General features: G+C 53.0%; 1 protein-coding gene and 1 long non-coding RNA gene across 3 annotated transcripts in view; one reads left to right on the top strand and one right to left on the bottom strand.

Annotated features, from left to right (window-relative positions):
• Positions 1–2,057: 2,057 nt before the first annotated feature.
• LOC107148920 lies at positions 2,058–7,448 on the bottom strand. Of its 2 annotated transcripts, none has more exons than XR_001504315.2 (3): positions 7,283–7,448; positions 4,550–4,643; positions 2,058–4,405 (listed from the first exon to the last, which is right to left on the bottom strand). It is a non-coding gene; the product is annotated as an uncharacterized LOC107148920 (long non-coding RNA). The 2 variants fall into 2 exon arrangements; XR_001504316.2 differs by having other exon boundaries at positions 7,143–7,448.
• Positions 7,449–8,036: 588 nt separating this feature from the next.
• Positions 8,037–16,638, top strand: part of Prkag2 (protein kinase AMP-activated non-catalytic subunit gamma 2) — a 261,597-nt gene continuing 252,995 nt past the window's right edge. Inside the window, exon 1 of the mRNA XM_048786686.1 lies at positions 8,037–8,426. Within this exon, the coding sequence (XP_048642643.1) occupies positions 8,313–8,426 (114 nt within the window). The 5' untranslated portion in view covers positions 8,037–8,312. The remainder of the gene's footprint in view (positions 8,427–16,638) is intronic.

The following is a 16,638-nucleotide window of genomic DNA, read 5'->3' on the forward strand; positions in this document are numbered from 1 at the left end:
GGCCCTAGGGACTTAGACCCTGTCTCAAAATTTAAAAAATAAAATAAAAAGGGCTGGGGATGTGGCTCAGTGGTTAAGTGCCCTGGGTTCACCCTGGTATCTCCCCCAAATTAAGAAAGTAATCCATTTAAGTAGGAAAAATTCTGCATGGAGAATGGTGATAAACACATTCAAAAGACAATAAATGGGGAAAAAATACTGGTAACTCCCAGCACTGACAAGGGTCTATTTTTTTTAGTATCTGAAGAATAGTACGTAAGAAAAAGACCTACAATCCAGCAGGAGCCTAGGGGAAAAAAATCACAAAGAGACAATTCACACAAAGGCAACTGCAAATACAGATATACAGGGCTGGGCGCAGTGTGCATGCCCGTAATCACAGTGGCTCGGGAAGCTGAGGCAGAAGGATCACTAGTTCAAAGGCAGCCTCAGCAAAAGTGAAACGCTAAACAACTCAGTGAGACCCTGTCTCTAAACAAAATACAAAATAAGGCTGGGGATGTGGCTGGGTGGTTGAGTGCCCCTGAGTTCAATCCCTAGAACCCAAACCAAACAAACAAATGTACAGAGACTTTCGTTCATCACAATAGGAGGTACTATTGCACCTAACAGATTGGCAGATGTCAAAAACCTGGAAATAGGTTGTGTTCCCGTGGGTGCAGAAAGACAGGTGTGATGGTGTGATGTTGGCTGTGAGGGTCGACCAGCCTCCAGGAGGACGAAATTCACAACGTGCACGTTCCTCGCTGAGCAGCCGCCCTGCAGAGCACTCCTGATTTTGCGAAGTGCCCTGGGCCTGAGCTTCCCAGCGCCCAAGCAGCCGAGGCTCTCGTCATCAGGAAACTGCTCACATACATAGAATGTAATAAGTAAGCAGTGCTCACCACCAACCCTGGGGTGTGCACACAGTGGACTACTACTCAGCCATCCCAGGAGCAACATGGCCACCTAGGACGTGACGTGGACAACCTTCAATGCTGAGCCAGATACAGGCCTCTGTCTGTGCAGTAAAGTGCCTGCGTGTCCCTCACCCCCACGCCAGATGCTTCCCATGGCTCTCCTGGCACCTTCCCCTCATCAGCAGGTGGCACTGCTTCCTAGCCCCAGGAAAACAAGCACTCAGGAAAGAGCCTGGTCTCCCAGCCCCTGTGCTGGGCCCTCCCGTCACGGAGTTCGCGGCGCTGGCTCCTGTGCGCTGGTTCTGCTCCTATTCCAGTGTGAGTCAGCCCCAGGCGACCCTTTTCCCTCCTTCTCACTAAGTCCCTAGGGCCTCACTAAATTGCTAAAGTTGATCTTGAACTTGCAATCCTCCTGGAATAGGAGGATTCCGCGGCCCTTTTCCCTCCTTCCTGCATCATCCACCCCTCCCGCCTGGTTGGGGTGCTGTCCTGAGCACATCAACATGGGTGATATACCTCGACTTAGAAGGATCCCTCTGCTGACCCCGTTCCTCCCTGTCCACTCCCGTGTTCAGTGGAGCTCTGTTCAGGTGTCCACTGAGGAGCCCTCCTGCCCCTTCCCAGGCGCCCGCTGCACCAGGTGTTGTTCACACACACCCCTGCTCTTCTAGCTGATGGGCCTCACTCGGGTCAAAGCCAGTCCTCGCTGATGGAAGGGCTGAGCCCTACCTGACCTTCCTCTCACCAAACTTGGAACACCGCAAGCCACCTTTCACGCTTCTGGTACCCTCGTCCTGCAGCCGCCCACTGGGCTCACCCACTCAGCCTCAGACTTGTGCTCATACGTCCAGGGCTCTCAGGGGATGCTCTGGGCTGCCCAAAGTGAAACCAGAGCAGGAGACCCTCTGCCTCCCTCCTCCTCCCGCTCCTACCTCCCCCACCGTCTCCAGTTGGCCAAACCTGGCCAGACGCCAGTCAGCAGGAGATCCTGGGGCTGTTGTTCCCAGTTCAGAGCAGGGTGGGGCAGGGAAGGCATCTTTGAGCAGAAACCTGAGGTTACCCAAAGACACTTCTGCATTCATCCCACAAGTGTTGGGAAGACCGTGAGCCATGGTGAATAGGCGCTACAGTGACAAGAAAATGTCCTCTTACACAGGCTAGTGGACAATGAACTTTGTAATTACACTTTGCTCTTTGACCTAGAAGGTCAAAAGCTACAATAAGTGGGGACAGAAAAGGCAAAGCAAGGCTTTCAGCACAGTGGTGCTGTTGGCCCTATGTGTGGTGCTGAGGCAGAGGAAGCTTGTGTAAGCCACCGGGAGTCCCACTTGGAAGGCTTCTCTCTCCCCCGTTCTCTTCCAAGACCTCATGCAATTCTTAGGAGTTATATTTAGGAACATTGTACAAAATATCTTTTGATCCACATTGGCATAAGGAGAGTTGTCAAATACCACCATGTCCTTGAGATCCGTCCTGCACGTCCGTCCAGAGTCCTTGAACTGAACATCTCTGTGGGATTTGCTGAGCACCAAATGGGCATTGATTGATTGCAGACTGAAGTGCTAAGACACAAGGACAATGGTGGACTATGCAAGGTCGCTGGGGGCTGACTCAGGCAGCTTCCTTTTCGTTGGGATCGTGCCTATGCCTCTCCAGTGGGACTTGAAGGTCAAAGGTAGCTGTGCACACCTGAAAATCAAGGTCACCCTTGCTGCCCATGCCAAGGACACAGATGATATGTGCATTTATTTTCTCCTGGAGTCTTGATGAAAAGCCCTGATGATGTTCTAGAGGCCAGGCCTGGCTGTCAGCTACATGTTACCTGAGGGGACGTCATCAGTGGTCAGCCAGGAGATCAGATACACCCTCCCATGTTCGTTAGGGCCACATTGTCCTGCACTTTGGAGCTGGTATAATTGCCAAAGTAACTTTGTTTGCTTAGGAAATGATTATGATTAATTTGCATTATTTACTCACGTACCAATGGACAGATGATCAAGAGGTCAGAAAACGGTCGGGAGCCATATTCAGGTTATAGTGGGACTCCAAACTTCCCAGGGTTGATGGTCTGCTTATTGCATGCTAATAACTAAGTCTAGGGCTGACACACAGAGACCTTTAGTCCCATTCTGCAACCTGGGGAGCCCAGACGTTTCACCCCATGGCAGGTGAGGCAGATCACTAGAACGGGCATGCTGTGGGTCAGTGACGAAGGAAGCTGTTGGCAGAACCAACGACTTCATTCCCAGCTAATGCTGTTTACGTGACTACGGCCCTTAGTCAGGAAGGGAGCTGATTGCTGGGATTACCTGCCTTTTATTTAGCAAACAGACGCTCTCCACTGTGCCCCACTGCGTGGTTCCACGCACCCTGCTTGCTGAATCTGTTGTTCTGGAGAATTGCTGAATGTGCTTTTAGGCACAGGGCTGGCAAAGACCCAGGCTTCTCCCCAAGGGAAGAAGTGAACAGCAATTCTGACCCTTGGGAGAACATTGCTACAGAGTTCGCCCTTTCCTCCTCCCAAAGTGCATCCCGGATCTCGCCAACGGGGCTGCCTGAGGTTGACAGGCATTATGGATCAAGGGCAGCCTGAAAGGAGATGGAGGAGGGGGCCAAATTGGGTGCCCCCAAAATCAAAATGGACCCATGAAGGGGGTGGTCAGGAGATTTGGCATCCCAGGGCAGTGTTCCACTCACCCGGGCCCCCTGCCTCTCTTCCCTCAGGTATCAACACTAGTGGCTTCATTTGCACTGGTGAGTGCCCAAGCTGAAAGGGAAGTGGAAATGGGAATGTGCCTGTTGGCCTTGGTTGCCATCGTCAGGTACATGCCCTGAGCTTGGTGTCCAGTGAGTTAGCACAGCGTTTACAGAGGCCCCGAGCCCACACCTTGTTGGATCATTTTTCCAAGAGTGGCATTTGGCATGGAATTGAGTCCCTGGGGTCCTGAAGATAGAAGCCATTGCTCTCACAATCCTGTGTCACTGTCTGGAAACAAGGCAGCAGAGATGTCCTGTAGCCTATCTAAGTCACCTGGGAGGCATTTACTAGAGAGTCTTCTTAGTCTTGCGTAAAGCTTTTAAAAGAGGAGGGGGGCAAATCTGTTCTGTTTTCATAAAGGGAACAGCAATGAGAACCAAAGGACATAAGTTAATGGATGCAAAGCACTTGCTAGCAACTAGGATGCAGCTTCCCGAGACCGTGAAGTGCATATGCCGTTCTCTCAGGGGGGCTAATAGACATTAGAGGAGATAATTCATATGAGCTACCCAGCATGGTGACCAAAGAGTTGCTTCCTGTCTCCTTTCCCACATGGGGACACTGCCAATGAGGAGGGGGGATTCATCAGACACACACATCCATCTATAAGTCCCCAGAATCCTGCCATCGGTGACATTCCAAGGGCACAGGGCAGGTGTGGACTTTGAATCCATGAGTACACCACCGATTCTGAACCCTTCTAGGTTGTCAATGCTCTACAGAGATGACCTGTGGCTTCCAAAATCATCTTCATTTATGTGAGATATTAATAGACAAAAGAAAAAGCAGAAGTAGGAAAAGCAGAGACAAGTAAGTTTGGAAAATTAGGTTAAGTGAAATTAAAGCGCCAGGACCCACCCCTAAGCCCTGGGTGGAGGTTTCCTTTACTCACAGTCTTAACATCCCTTGCTTGCAGTTCCCGACTCGGTCATAGGCCTTGGCCTTGATGCAGCAGTTTAATCATCTTCTCTGAATGAAACATTGACCTGGTTTGGGAAGAGGTGGTGCCATCATGATGGGCCAAGAAGTTGAGCAGAAGCCCTGAGGGCGGGTGATGCTAGGGCCCTGGAACAGCAGTCCCACAGTCACCAATTTTTGGACTGGGAAACAGGGTTAACAGTACTGCTCACTGGATATGCTGAAGCATGCAAAACCCCCAACAGCCTGCGCACTAACTATGGACTCACCATCATCTGCCCAGACCAACCACAATTCAAATGAGAAGTGTCTCAGCATGCCCGCTCCCCTCCACAGGAAGCCTTGTCCTGAGCCACCTCTGGTCAAAGACCTGGGGTGTGTCTATCGTCATTATATCTTTGTTGTTTTTAATTACCGATGTATTGTGGAATGGTACTTTTGTAAAATTCTGTGAAAAGGTGAATTGCTAGAGCAATAAAATTGATGAAGTGTCATACAAAATATAATCCAGACAAAAGACAAGCCCTGGTTAAAAAGGCTTTAGAAATTGTGTAAAGATCACCCGCTCCTTTTCCCGATGGCAATGCTGGCACACAGTGGCAGTGGCCGTGAGGAGTGGGACTCCAGAAGTCCTCCTGGAGCACGTGGGATGGTTCTCGGCAAGCTCTTTCTCACCCAGCTCTCTCTCACCCTTCCATCAATCAGAAGGACGGAGCAGACAAGGGGGAGATGAATGAGGCTCTGGCCTTGGGTGGAAATATTATGAGTGTGCCCCAAACTCAGCCAGCAATATAAAGGATATTTTAATGTAATCTTTCCTAAAAATCAGAATTTTGCCCTAAGGCACGATCAACGAGCCAAGCAACATTGGAGCTGAGGCAAAAGGCAAAACTCAGTAATCCTATCTTCATTTTGGTATTTTGTTCAGCACATATTTTACTGCATTATTTTTGGGAAGGTCATAGGCAGGGCATTCAGCAATGTGGATGGCAGGGATTGTGGCATGGACAGCTGCTTGAGCACACCGCATGTAGCTAGCTCCTGGCTGAAATAACCATATGCACACCCACAGGTAGGAGAAAAGGGGTGTTTTCAGAAAGTGCCCCAAAGCAAAACAATTACAGTGTTCCCTCCAATCTGGATAGAAGACATATAATCAATTTAATAATATCTTTTGAGAAGAAAAAAAAAGTCTGTTAACCTTCCTCTGACATCACCTAAAGGAAACACTCCAATTTCAGAAATATTAACATATGGTAACAAAATGGGGGAGGGAATGCTGTTAAAATGCAGGCAATACAGTGAAATGTTTTAATTTAAAATTCCAAGGCACTAAAACTTGGACTCCAATAAAATAAACTCAGGGAATAAACTAATTATCAATGAAGGATTGTACAAATTTATAGAAATCAATGGATAAAAGTACACAGTATAGTAATTGCTAAAAACTGCCCCATAGAGAAAACACACGATATGATAAGAAACATTGTATGTCCCCTTCTGAGCTCTTCCCAGTGGCTCCTCCCTGACTTCCCTCCGGGTCAGCTGGCTCCCTTCCTATGGCTCCATCTTTCCTTCCAAACCCAGTTCTAATCCAATGGCATGATTTATGCCACTCCATCCCCTCCCCCGGCAAATTATCATGGAGATAGGGGTTAACATTTTAAGCTAAAGAGGGGACATTTAAATGACATCCAGGAGTGATTTTTAGTGGTGAGGGTGGACTCCCTTGGTCATTTAACTCCAACTGGCAGACGGAAGGCCTCCCCTCTACTACTTCTAACCAGAGATTTGAGCACTTAGTGAAATAAGAAGGTCTTGCAGGGTCCCTTGAAATCCTTTAACTTGGAGCCACCCAGGAAAAGACCCAGAAATCCCACACCGGGGGCCATGGTGGAGCTTGGAGGTCCACCCCAGACAGCTCTTTTTAGAGGGACCCTGAGCTACTAGGCTGAGCTGCTGCGGGACTGAGGGCGTCTTCCAGTCCGGCTTCACGCTGGGCTGGAGAGCAGGGGAAGAGACAGGTAAACCCGACCTCAACCCATCCCAAGACCAGGGACCCATCCATCTCAGAACTTGGGCTGGAAACCTTGAGCTTGGCCAAAACAGGGCTCCCTGGGCCGAGAGACATGGCCTTTTTCTAAGGCACGTTCACTACCTTGCGCTAACCACGCCTCCTCCGAAGAGAAAACTGTGCGGAGGCGGCACTTGGACAGGAATTAAGGCCAACTTCTCATGGACCCCCAAGGTGTCTCCAAAATGACCCTTGCTGCGCTCTTCCTCTGGGTGGAATGCGTGCATTACTGAGTACAGAACGACCGAGCTGATGTCTATATTCAGAAAGCTCGAGTGACATCTGGAGTCACCGCGTCCTCTATCTAACCAGGAGGGGAAGCGAACCCCACTCTCCCCACTTCCAACCCCGGGAGCTGAGGTCGTTGGATCCGGGAGAGCACCTGGGGGCGGGGCCTCAGCAGCGGGCGGTGCCAGTTACGCAGCCCAGTGGCTCTAAAGGACTGTGCCAGCACGTGGAGCCCCCTTGCCCTGGTTTTCAGGCCCTCTCTTACCCATTTCTTCCCGCAGTCTCAGGAACTGCGTTTTCCGCGACGCGGGAACGTGAGCTTTACCGCGGATCCACTGCACAAATCCTGAGGAAGCACAGCTGAGCGGGTGGGTGGGTGGATGGGGGAGAAAAGCCTGCACTCACCCAGAGACCCAGACCGCTCTCCTTGTGGATTGGGGTCCAAACGCCAGGTGGGCGGTTTTCCGTGAAGCCTGTGCTGGTCAACGTGCAGCCCACCGCACAGGGGACAGCGAGCGGCGACCCGGGGGCGACGGGGAGTGGGGCCGTGGCGCCGCACGCCGCGCACTTCCTGTTCAACACGCGCCGCCTTCCACCGCCCTGCGCTCCTCGAGCCTACGCCGATGCCAGGCCCGGCTCCTCACTGTCCCTCTCATTCCCGGGGGACCGCGGCACGGCTGTGGACGGGGGGCGGGCGCCCTGCCCTCCTAGCTCAGCAGGGCTCCGGGCGCGCCCTCGGGCCCGCAGGCCTGCGAGCCGCCAGAAGTTCTGCCTGCAGCCACGCAGTAGCCCAATTGCAAAGAGCCTTCGCCTTTGCACCTCCTCTTCCCCTCCTGCCCTCCCTCTGGCCCAGAGAGGGGGACGGCCCTGGTTCCAGGCTCCAGGCTGCTTTATTCTGCGGCCGAGGGTTAAGTATATATGTACAAACTGTCTGGCTCTCGCCACGGTCTCCACCTAGGCACAGGCACAGGAGCGCTGTTTTCAAATTATTGTTTTCTTTCTTTCTTCTTCTTCTTTTTTTAATAGCACCTGCCTTTCAGATTACCTCTGGGAATCTGTGGGAGGAGCCAAGAGGGTGGAAAATGTTGCTTCGCTTTGCAAAAGGAAGAAAACTTTGTCACCCAGCAGGAGACCTCTGCCACGCGTAACCGAACCAGCACGGGCTCGGGCTCTGACTCTGACTTTGCACCCGAGGATTCCGTAGGAAAGAGCACGTTCCAACTCAGCGCTCCCTGCCGACCGCCATCCGCTCCGGTGGCGCGGCGCGAGTTACCTGCTCCACCCGCCCTCCCCGCGGAAGTCCCCACGAGGTGTCTTCAGGGTGGAAGGACAGTCATAAAGAGCGCGCGGCTCCAGTCCAACAGCAGCGGCCGGGGAGACGGGAGGGGGCAGAACCCCAGGGACGAGTCACCGGATTTAACTTCTGGTTAAAGTTATGGGAAGCGCGGCCATGGACACCAAGAAGAAGAAAGAGGCTTCCAGCCCCGGCGGGAGCGGCGGCAAGAAAAATCCCAGCCAGAAGCGGCGTTCGCTGCGAGTGCACATTCCGGTGAGTCCCAGCCCTCCAGTCGCTCCAGACCCCGGCGCCGAGGCGGTTAACGCGGGACGCCCCGCGCGCGCAGTGCGTGCCCCTCCTGTCACTTCTGCAGCTGGGGGGAAGGGTGCGGGGGCAGGGCCCGACTAGGCTGCAGAGGCGAGGTTGGATCTCGCTCGCCACCCGTGTGTGGCCCGGACACTGGGACCGTCCGGAGCGGGGGCGGCTGCAGAGGAGTGGGGGCGCGGGGCGCGCTCCCGGGCCGGGCGCGGCTGGTGGCCGGCTGGGCGTAGCCCTGGATCCAGCCGGGTGCGGGGGGGGGGGGTGCGGTGCATCGTGTTGTTTTGCTGAAAAGGACGGTGTGGACTGCGCTCCGGCGGGGGTGGAGCTGCGCGCGGCGGCCGGGACGAAGGGGAGGGGCGGTGGGTGAGGACAGTGGCGTGGGTGGCTGTGTAACTGCGCCCCCAAATATATCTCTCTCCTCACGAATTTTCTTCGGGGTTCTTCTGGGCGGGGGCTTCTCTGCAGCCCTTCTCGCATGCCCTTCTGGGAGTGTAGTTTGGTCGTGCGTGGTATATGGGGGTTCGGGGCTACCTAATCTGTGCAGGGCTGCCGCGAACTTCAGCCCCCGGCACGCCGGCGACCTGGACTTTGGCGACATCGATCGGTCTGCAGATCGACCTTGTCCAGCCAAGGGGAAGCGACGGGTAGGGTCGTGCGCCCACCTGAAATCCTGTCCGCCTGCCCAGGTAGCGCCAGACCTTTGTCCTGGCCTCCCCATTAGTGGGGTCGTGTCGTGGGAGGTGAACCGGGGCCCTTACTTTTACCCGAAGGGAACCCCCAACTGGGTCACACCCTCCGCCAATACCAACCAAGTGAAAATCGGCACACCACCCGCAGGCGCGCGTACGTGTACACACACACACACACACACACACACACGTGCTAACACACATCCAGACACATGCCAGACTCTCGGCACACATGGACAGAGGTCTGCTCCATAAAGAATATTTTGTTCCCTTCCTGCGTGGCGGGTTTGGGGCAGGGTGGAGTGTGCAGTGAGTTCAGCCCTCCTCCCAGTGCTGCCTGCACACCCAGTCAAGCTGATCCTTCTTGACAGCCACAGGCGGAGCTGGCTTGCTAGCGCCTGGCCACTCACTCTTCACGGGGAACAGCACTAGACTTATGCTCCTGTGTCCGCAGAGCCCTTCCTTCCAGACTCTCCCCCAAGATCCTTATGCTTAAACTTTCCCTCCTGGAGTGAATAGCACCTGGTGAGGAAGGTGAGGGCCAGGGGCTCCAAGCCTGCAGCATATAACGGGTACATATGAGCAGACTGAAGTTGGGCATCCTGATAGTGGAGGGGAGCGCACCCAGGGAGCAGATGACTGGACACCCCCACCCCTGCTGTGTGGCCATCATGGTGGTGACCCAAATATGCAGAAACAAAGGCTTTATTTGAAAAAGACATTTAAAACGCGTATTTGCTGCTAAAACAGTGATCCCTTGGGTCAACCATTTAACCATTCCATTTGCCCTGTCTGACAGATGGAAAAAACGATACCTGTTTTTCCTGCCTTATAGGGATGTAGAAATAATATAATTCATGCAAAAGTCTTTACCATGTAAAGTGCATGTATGACTATTACATTCATGTCTAATTTAAAAATGAGGAGGGGTGGGGGAGAGAAGAACTTGACATTGTCCAGTGGACAAGCCATATTGTATTGAGGTCAAGTGGAAAGCTGGTCTGCAATGCATGTATAAGCTTGTGTGTGTGTGTGTGTGCGCACGCACGCACGCACGCACGTGCATGTGCCTGCACACTTCGGAGGCAATGTCAATGGGAGTGTAGGATGAAATCCAGAACCAGTTTAAGGGACTAGAAATCATAGACAGTGATTTGAAAAACCCACGCTGGGGTTGGGGCACCTGACCGTCCTTTTCGCTGCTAGTGGTGACTCTGGCAGTGTTTTACCACAGTCTTAGTTTCATCCAGTTGTTAACAAGTCTAACCATATGCCCACTACTCTCCTTGTAATGAGACAGGACCAAAGGACGGGGCTCTTACTCAGTCCTCACAGAGCTTGTGCTTGCTGGTGGGACCTCAGGGTCCCTTTGTATACCAGCTAGTAACGACCTGTTGGTCACTGTGGTAGGAGAGCTAAGAATTAGTCTGTCTGGGAAAGTGAGTATTTCAGACATACTAGCGAGCACTCCAAGGTCGTGAGATGACCAGTGCAGACAATGGCTGCTGGTAGAGGAGAGAGGAAGGAGAGACGCTGTGCTGACGTGTGTAGAAAGACTTCAGGCCCAGAGGGAGAGATGGCCTCTTCCAGATACAGTGAAAAGCTGTGTCTCAAGGAGGACAGGGCTTGAGGTTCAGGGTCCTAGGGAATGGATGGAGACCAGAATAGACAGGACCTTGAAAACAGGTTGCCAGATTTTGTTACTACAAATACAAGATGCCCAGTTAAATTTGGATTTCAGATAAACACGCAGTGTTTTAGATACATGCCTACTAGAAGTGACCCGTCATTTATGTGGACTGGGTGACCTGTATCTCACCAGGCAACCCTGCCTTGAAGACCAGGCCAAGGGAGCGAGGAGTTCCTCTTAAGACGTGGAGAAGTGACAGTGAACACTGTCAATGCCTTGTACCTTCCCTGGTGACCTGTCCCAAAGTCCCCTGCAGCTGAGATAGGGCAGCTGCCTGCTCGTGCCTTTGTCTCTGCCTGAAGGACTCCGGGCAGAGCAGTGGGCTCAGCCTGTGCAGGGACACCTGGAAGGGCTAGGGTAATGCCCTGAGGGACACCCTCCACTAAGGAGGGTGTCATTGGAGGACAGTAGCCCAGTTCCCCTATTCCTGGTGGGGACAGTTCTGACGTGGGTTCTGCAGGGTGTTCTGGGGGTCCCTGGCAGGGCTGAGCCCCCACTGCACCCTCCTCAGCTTTCTGGCTCCCTGCCTCTCCCCCCACTCACTCAGTTGGGCTGAGCTAAACTGCCGCACCTGCTCTTGTCTGGTGATATTTTGGAAGGATCCAACCTAAGCAGCAGCTAAAAGGCGATGAGAGGGAGGCTGGGAACATGTGCAGGGCAGAGCGAGGGGTGAGTGCCTACTCAGGGAAGCCCACCTGAAGCTCTGGCAACCCCCAGGGGTGAGGGTCCAGGGCCCCACAGTGAGGTCAGAGAAGAACAAGGAATGGCAGTTCCCTTTCCCCCATCACCAGAGGGAGATGGGGGAAAGGGAACTGGAGATGGAGCTGGCGTTCATGGAGCAGGGGCGGGTTCCTGGGGGAGTTCAGGCACAGCTGCAGCTTTGGTGCTGAGGGCAGCAAGTCCATGGGCAAATCACATCCACCTCCTCAAGACCAGGGTCAGATGGTGGTGGTGTCTCCGAAGTGCCATTTCCAGGGCAATTTTCAATTCCAAGGAGTTTCTCCTAAAAGACATCAAGGTTCTGGTGGCCCTGTGAGCCTAGTCATTTAGTGGTGACAAATGGCATTTGTGGTGACAAGGCCTCCTGGGGCCTCTAGTATCCAAGCAACCTGTCTTATCGTTCAATTGGATGAGCATCTTTCAGGACCTCAGTTTCCACCCCCACATCTGGTGCCCAGCAGAACCATGGCTCACTGTGTTGGGGAATCACTGCAGACTCCTCCCTTGGGCCGTTTGGCCTGCTCCCTTACTGCCAGGGCCCCTGCTGTGCCTTGAGGTCCTGGGGAAGAAGAATCCATTTCATGGGACACCCCAGTGTCTGTGGGTTGTTGCCGGTAAGAGAAACCTATAATTACTAAATAATTTGTAAGTTCAATTAGATTGGTGGCTAGATATTCAGGAAGAGAAAGTAGCTCTTGGGCCTAAGCATGTCACCTTGCCTGACATTAGCCTCTTTCTCAGCCGTCTTGGATCACCTTCATGGGCCACCTTCTCGGGTCTTGCCAGGGGCAGGGAGGATTCACAGGAGAGGGCAGCTGGCACAGATTCCAGTCTGGGGATGCACTGGGCCCGTAAAGGAGCCAATGGGCACAGTGGCTGGAACTGTGGCCCCTGGTGCCTGCAGGAGGAACAGTGAGGACCGTAGGGGTGGCTTCACAAAGTGTCTCACTGGAGATGAAGCCCTGCGTAGGCTCTGCCTGCACTTTGGGAGCAAGTGTGTTCTTTCTCCTTTTTTTCTGTGCCAGAAAAAGTGGTTTCCCTGTGAAAGCTGCAAGCCATGCGTCCCCCAGGATTACCTCGATCCGTGACTGTTGGCTGGCACGCTGTGGTCTTTGGGACTGTTTACAAGTCAATGACAGGGCAGGTGGCCCAGGGGAAGGAGGGGCTTCAGAGAGAAGGACCCAAAGCAGAGCCTGTGGGAACACTGCTGAGTAGGGCATTAGTGACAGACTGCACATGTCCCCAGCTCTCATGGTACAGGAGCCCCAGAAGCCCTTCATAGTCACTCGAGTCAGACCAACCATAGAGCCAAGAGCAGCTGGCGCGTCACAGAAGGCTGTGGAGACGCAACTGGGCTCGGGAGGGTCTGCTGCTCCTTGTGCCTCCACCTGCCCTGTGGCCGCAGCACCCTCTGTGTCTGCAGTGGGCCTGCCCCACACTGTGTTCAGCCCCCAGGCCAGGAGGACCGGATGTCAGTAGGCTCTCTGTCACTCACCAATGGAACGGCCTGCACTGGTGTCTCGGGGAAAGAGGATGCCGGGTGGCATAATGGTGGTGTCAGCTTTGACCTTACTCTTGACCTTGGTTAATTTGAACAACCTATTAGCTGGGTTAGGGTTGAGGGCAGTGTTTTTCAAAGTGTGGTTCTTGGACCGGCTGAAGTAGAATCATTGGGTATTTGTTTAAAATGCAAAATCCTAGGTCTCATCCCAGACCTACTAAATCAGAATTTCTGAGGCTGAAACCTGTGATTCTGCATATTTATTGTGTTCTCCAGGTGATTGTTATCCTACTGGGATTTAAAAACAATTGCCTTCCAGCTTAGTGTAATACTGATCTGTTTTTTTCTGTCCCCATGGTTAGTACTTCTATCTACCTACCTATCATCTGTCTGTCTAAATGTCCACCTAACATCTCTCCACCTTCTGTCAATCATTTTGCACTATTCTCAACTGAGCCTTTCAGTGGCTTGGTGCACCATAAACTCTTTTTTTTTTTTAAAGAGAATTTTTTAATATTTATTTTTCAGTTTTCGGTGGACACAACATCTTTGTTTGTATGTGGTGCTGAGGATCGAACCCGGGTCGCACGCATGCCAGGCAAGCGTGCTACCACTTGAGCCACATCCCCAGCCCACCATAAACTCTTTATAGGGCCCAGAGTATGATATTGTACAGTTCATTAGTGCAGCCACTTGGTGATGGAGCTCCCAGAACTCTTCTGTGGCTTCCGGGTTGATAAATGAAGCCTAAATGCAGCCCCATAGTGCCCTGACTGTGAGATGGCTGAGCACGGGCAGAACATGCTGGCTAAGTGCCAGCAGGGCACGGTGCAGAGCTGCACCTGAGGAAGGAGTGGGCAGCTAGAGAATGGACCCATGGCTCCCCTTGCTCCAGGGCTGTTCCATACCAAGCAAGCGCTGGCGGCCCTGGCGCAGCATTCACGGCTGGAGTGCAGAGCACACCCACAGACTGCAGAGCCCAGAGGAGAATTCCCTTGTAGTACCCGCTTATGCCCACGTTAAGATGGTCCCCTCGTCTTTACATGGTGGGTGGCTGGACGGCCAGGCTGGAAGTGAAGTTGCACCTTGACTCTGGTGCAGCTCTGCGGTGCGGTTCCCGCTCAGTCCTAGTATTGTTGGTGGGAAGTTTCTAGGTCCTTACAGGAATGAGGCTCTGCCTTCTTCAGAGTAGCCAGATGACCAATGCAGATCCTCAAGCCCTGGTCATCATTATCAGGAGGACATCCTGGTACCGAGTTAGCAGGTGGTGACTGACACAGCTGGTATGTCTTGCTGTACAGGCCATCAGGTCCTCAGGGTTTCACTGGTATTCCTCCTGCCTATTTCCTTTGAACTGACCTCCTCCAGTAAACCCAGAAAGCCTGTCTATTATCCGTCTCCACTGGGGCTGGTGACTCTGACTGTGGTGACAGCCATCGCTGACCACACACTGGCTGGCTGACTAGCCTCACATTGACTGAAGAAATTATGTGGAAGCACCTTGCCTTTGTTGAAACCTCTTCATCTGCTTAGACTTCATTCGTGTTAAATTTTAAATCAGTGTGTGCCCTCTAAAACCTCCAGCTAAATAAACACGTTGGGAAATGGCGTGGATTCTTGACTCGGTTTTCTCTTACTTTTCCCTCTTCCCATTCCCACTCGTTCTGCTCACTGCCAGGGACTCTTGGCTCCTGGGCATCTGTTTGCTGGGATGGAGCTCCAGGCACTTGGGGGGCTGGGAGAGAATCCCGCCCTCATGCTCCCCATGCGTCGGTCCCTTCTCCTCTGCCCATCCTCCCTTCAACCCAGGGTGTGAGCAGTGATCAGGACCACCCCTAAAATACCAGTTGTTTCCCATTCCCCTCCAGAGGGGGGGAGCCATCCATAACTCCTAAACTTTGTCAACACCCTTTAAAATGTGGAACAAGTGGAGGCCAATAAAGTGCTGAGGTATCAAATTGAAAGAGTCCTTCTTTCGCTTGGTCAGTCAATCATGACCTTGCTCTAAGATGAGTGGAGGGGCCACGTGAGACAGAAGCTTGATCATAGGGGATTCTTATAAGACCCCACTGCCACCCAGTGTGCGGCGTGTGCGACCAGACCAGAGGAAGTGGTTAAAGATTAGCTGCGTCCTCCCGGTCCAGTGGGAGCTGTACCCTGGGGTGGACTCTCTATTTCAGTCCTGCCTTGGAATGGTTAAGCAAATTGCACTTGTCTCTTTCTTCTACTACCTACTTGAAAATAATTAAATCTCCAACCTTTATATCCTGTTGACAGGAAGCATTCTCTGCCAACTCATGACTTACCACAGACCAATAGGATACTGGACAGGCTTTGGGGCTTCTGCAGGGCCTCTGTGAGTTGGGTGCTCCGCTGGGCAGTGAGGTTGCTGATGAATGTCCACCAGAGACCAATTCGCTCCCCATAACCCCAGGCTTCCAGCCCCCATCCACGCTCAGTGTGGAAAGCCCTGATGCTTTTCAGGGGGACCCAGCAGGGAGATAGTGCTGTAGAGACCCCCTTGTGCAGGGGACGGGAAGAGGAAGGATGTCATAGAGCCAGGGGTGAATGTTAGAACCGGGAATGGACTGCTCAGTCTGCAGTGGAGAAATGGAGAGCAGGGGGTTGCTAAGGCCAGGCTTGCAGTTAGGCAGGTGATGGCCAGGACTGGAAACCGATGGGTTTGTCTGTCTGTGTCCCAGGTCCTGTGCCATGTGTTGAGGACGTGGAGATGTACAGTGCTGTAGGCTGAATCGTGTTCTCCTGAAACACTCTGCTAGAGTCCTAACCCAGTACCTGTGAAGGGGACCTGCTATGAAACAGGATCCTTGCAGACGGAATTAAGATGTGCATTGAGATGAGATCATCAGGGGCTTCTAATTCTAAATGATTGGGGATCTTATAAGAAGAGGAAATTTGAGCACAGAAATAGAGCCTCAAGCCAAGGAACATGGGACCTCCAGAAGTGGGGGAGGCCAGGAAGGGTCCTCCTCTGAGGTGTCAGAGGGAGCAAAGTCATGCCAGTACCTTGATCTTGGCCTCTGGCCTCCAGAGCTGTGACAGGGTAAGTTTCCCTTCTTACAAGCCACCTAGTTTGCAGTGCTGTGTTATGGCAGCTCCAAGAACCTACTGCAACGGTGTCCCTGTCCCCAAAGCATAATCAGGGCAGCAATCAAAAAGCCAGCATCTCTATTCTGGTAGAGCCATGTGAGCAGATGTGGGGACCAGAGGGAGGCTCTTGTTGCCTCTCAGTCTGCAGCTCTTTGGCTGCATCTTCTCCAAGCTCTGAGTCTTTCCTTGCCTGGATTCCCTGCTCCTCCCTGCTGGAAGCCCCAGTGTGGTGGGGCTGGGAGAAAATCAAGCCTGTGAGGAAGGTTGTGTGGCAGTTCTGGGACTCAGCCAGAGCACCTCCTCGTGGCCCTGCTGTGTGCCCACTGAGACTCACTCACATCCTGGGCTGGGGGTGCAGGGTGGGGAGAGGCAGCACCATGTCTTCTGAGCTTCTGCTAGATGGGCAGACAGGTGTCTGTTTGGTTCTCGGCGGTGGGGCGGGGGAGCGGGGAG

This window comes from Marmota marmota, unplaced genomic scaffold (assembly GCF_001458135.2).
Source record: "Marmota marmota marmota unplaced genomic scaffold, marMar, whole genome shotgun sequence".
Classification (NCBI taxonomy): domain Eukaryota; kingdom Metazoa; phylum Chordata; class Mammalia; order Rodentia; family Sciuridae; genus Marmota; species Marmota marmota.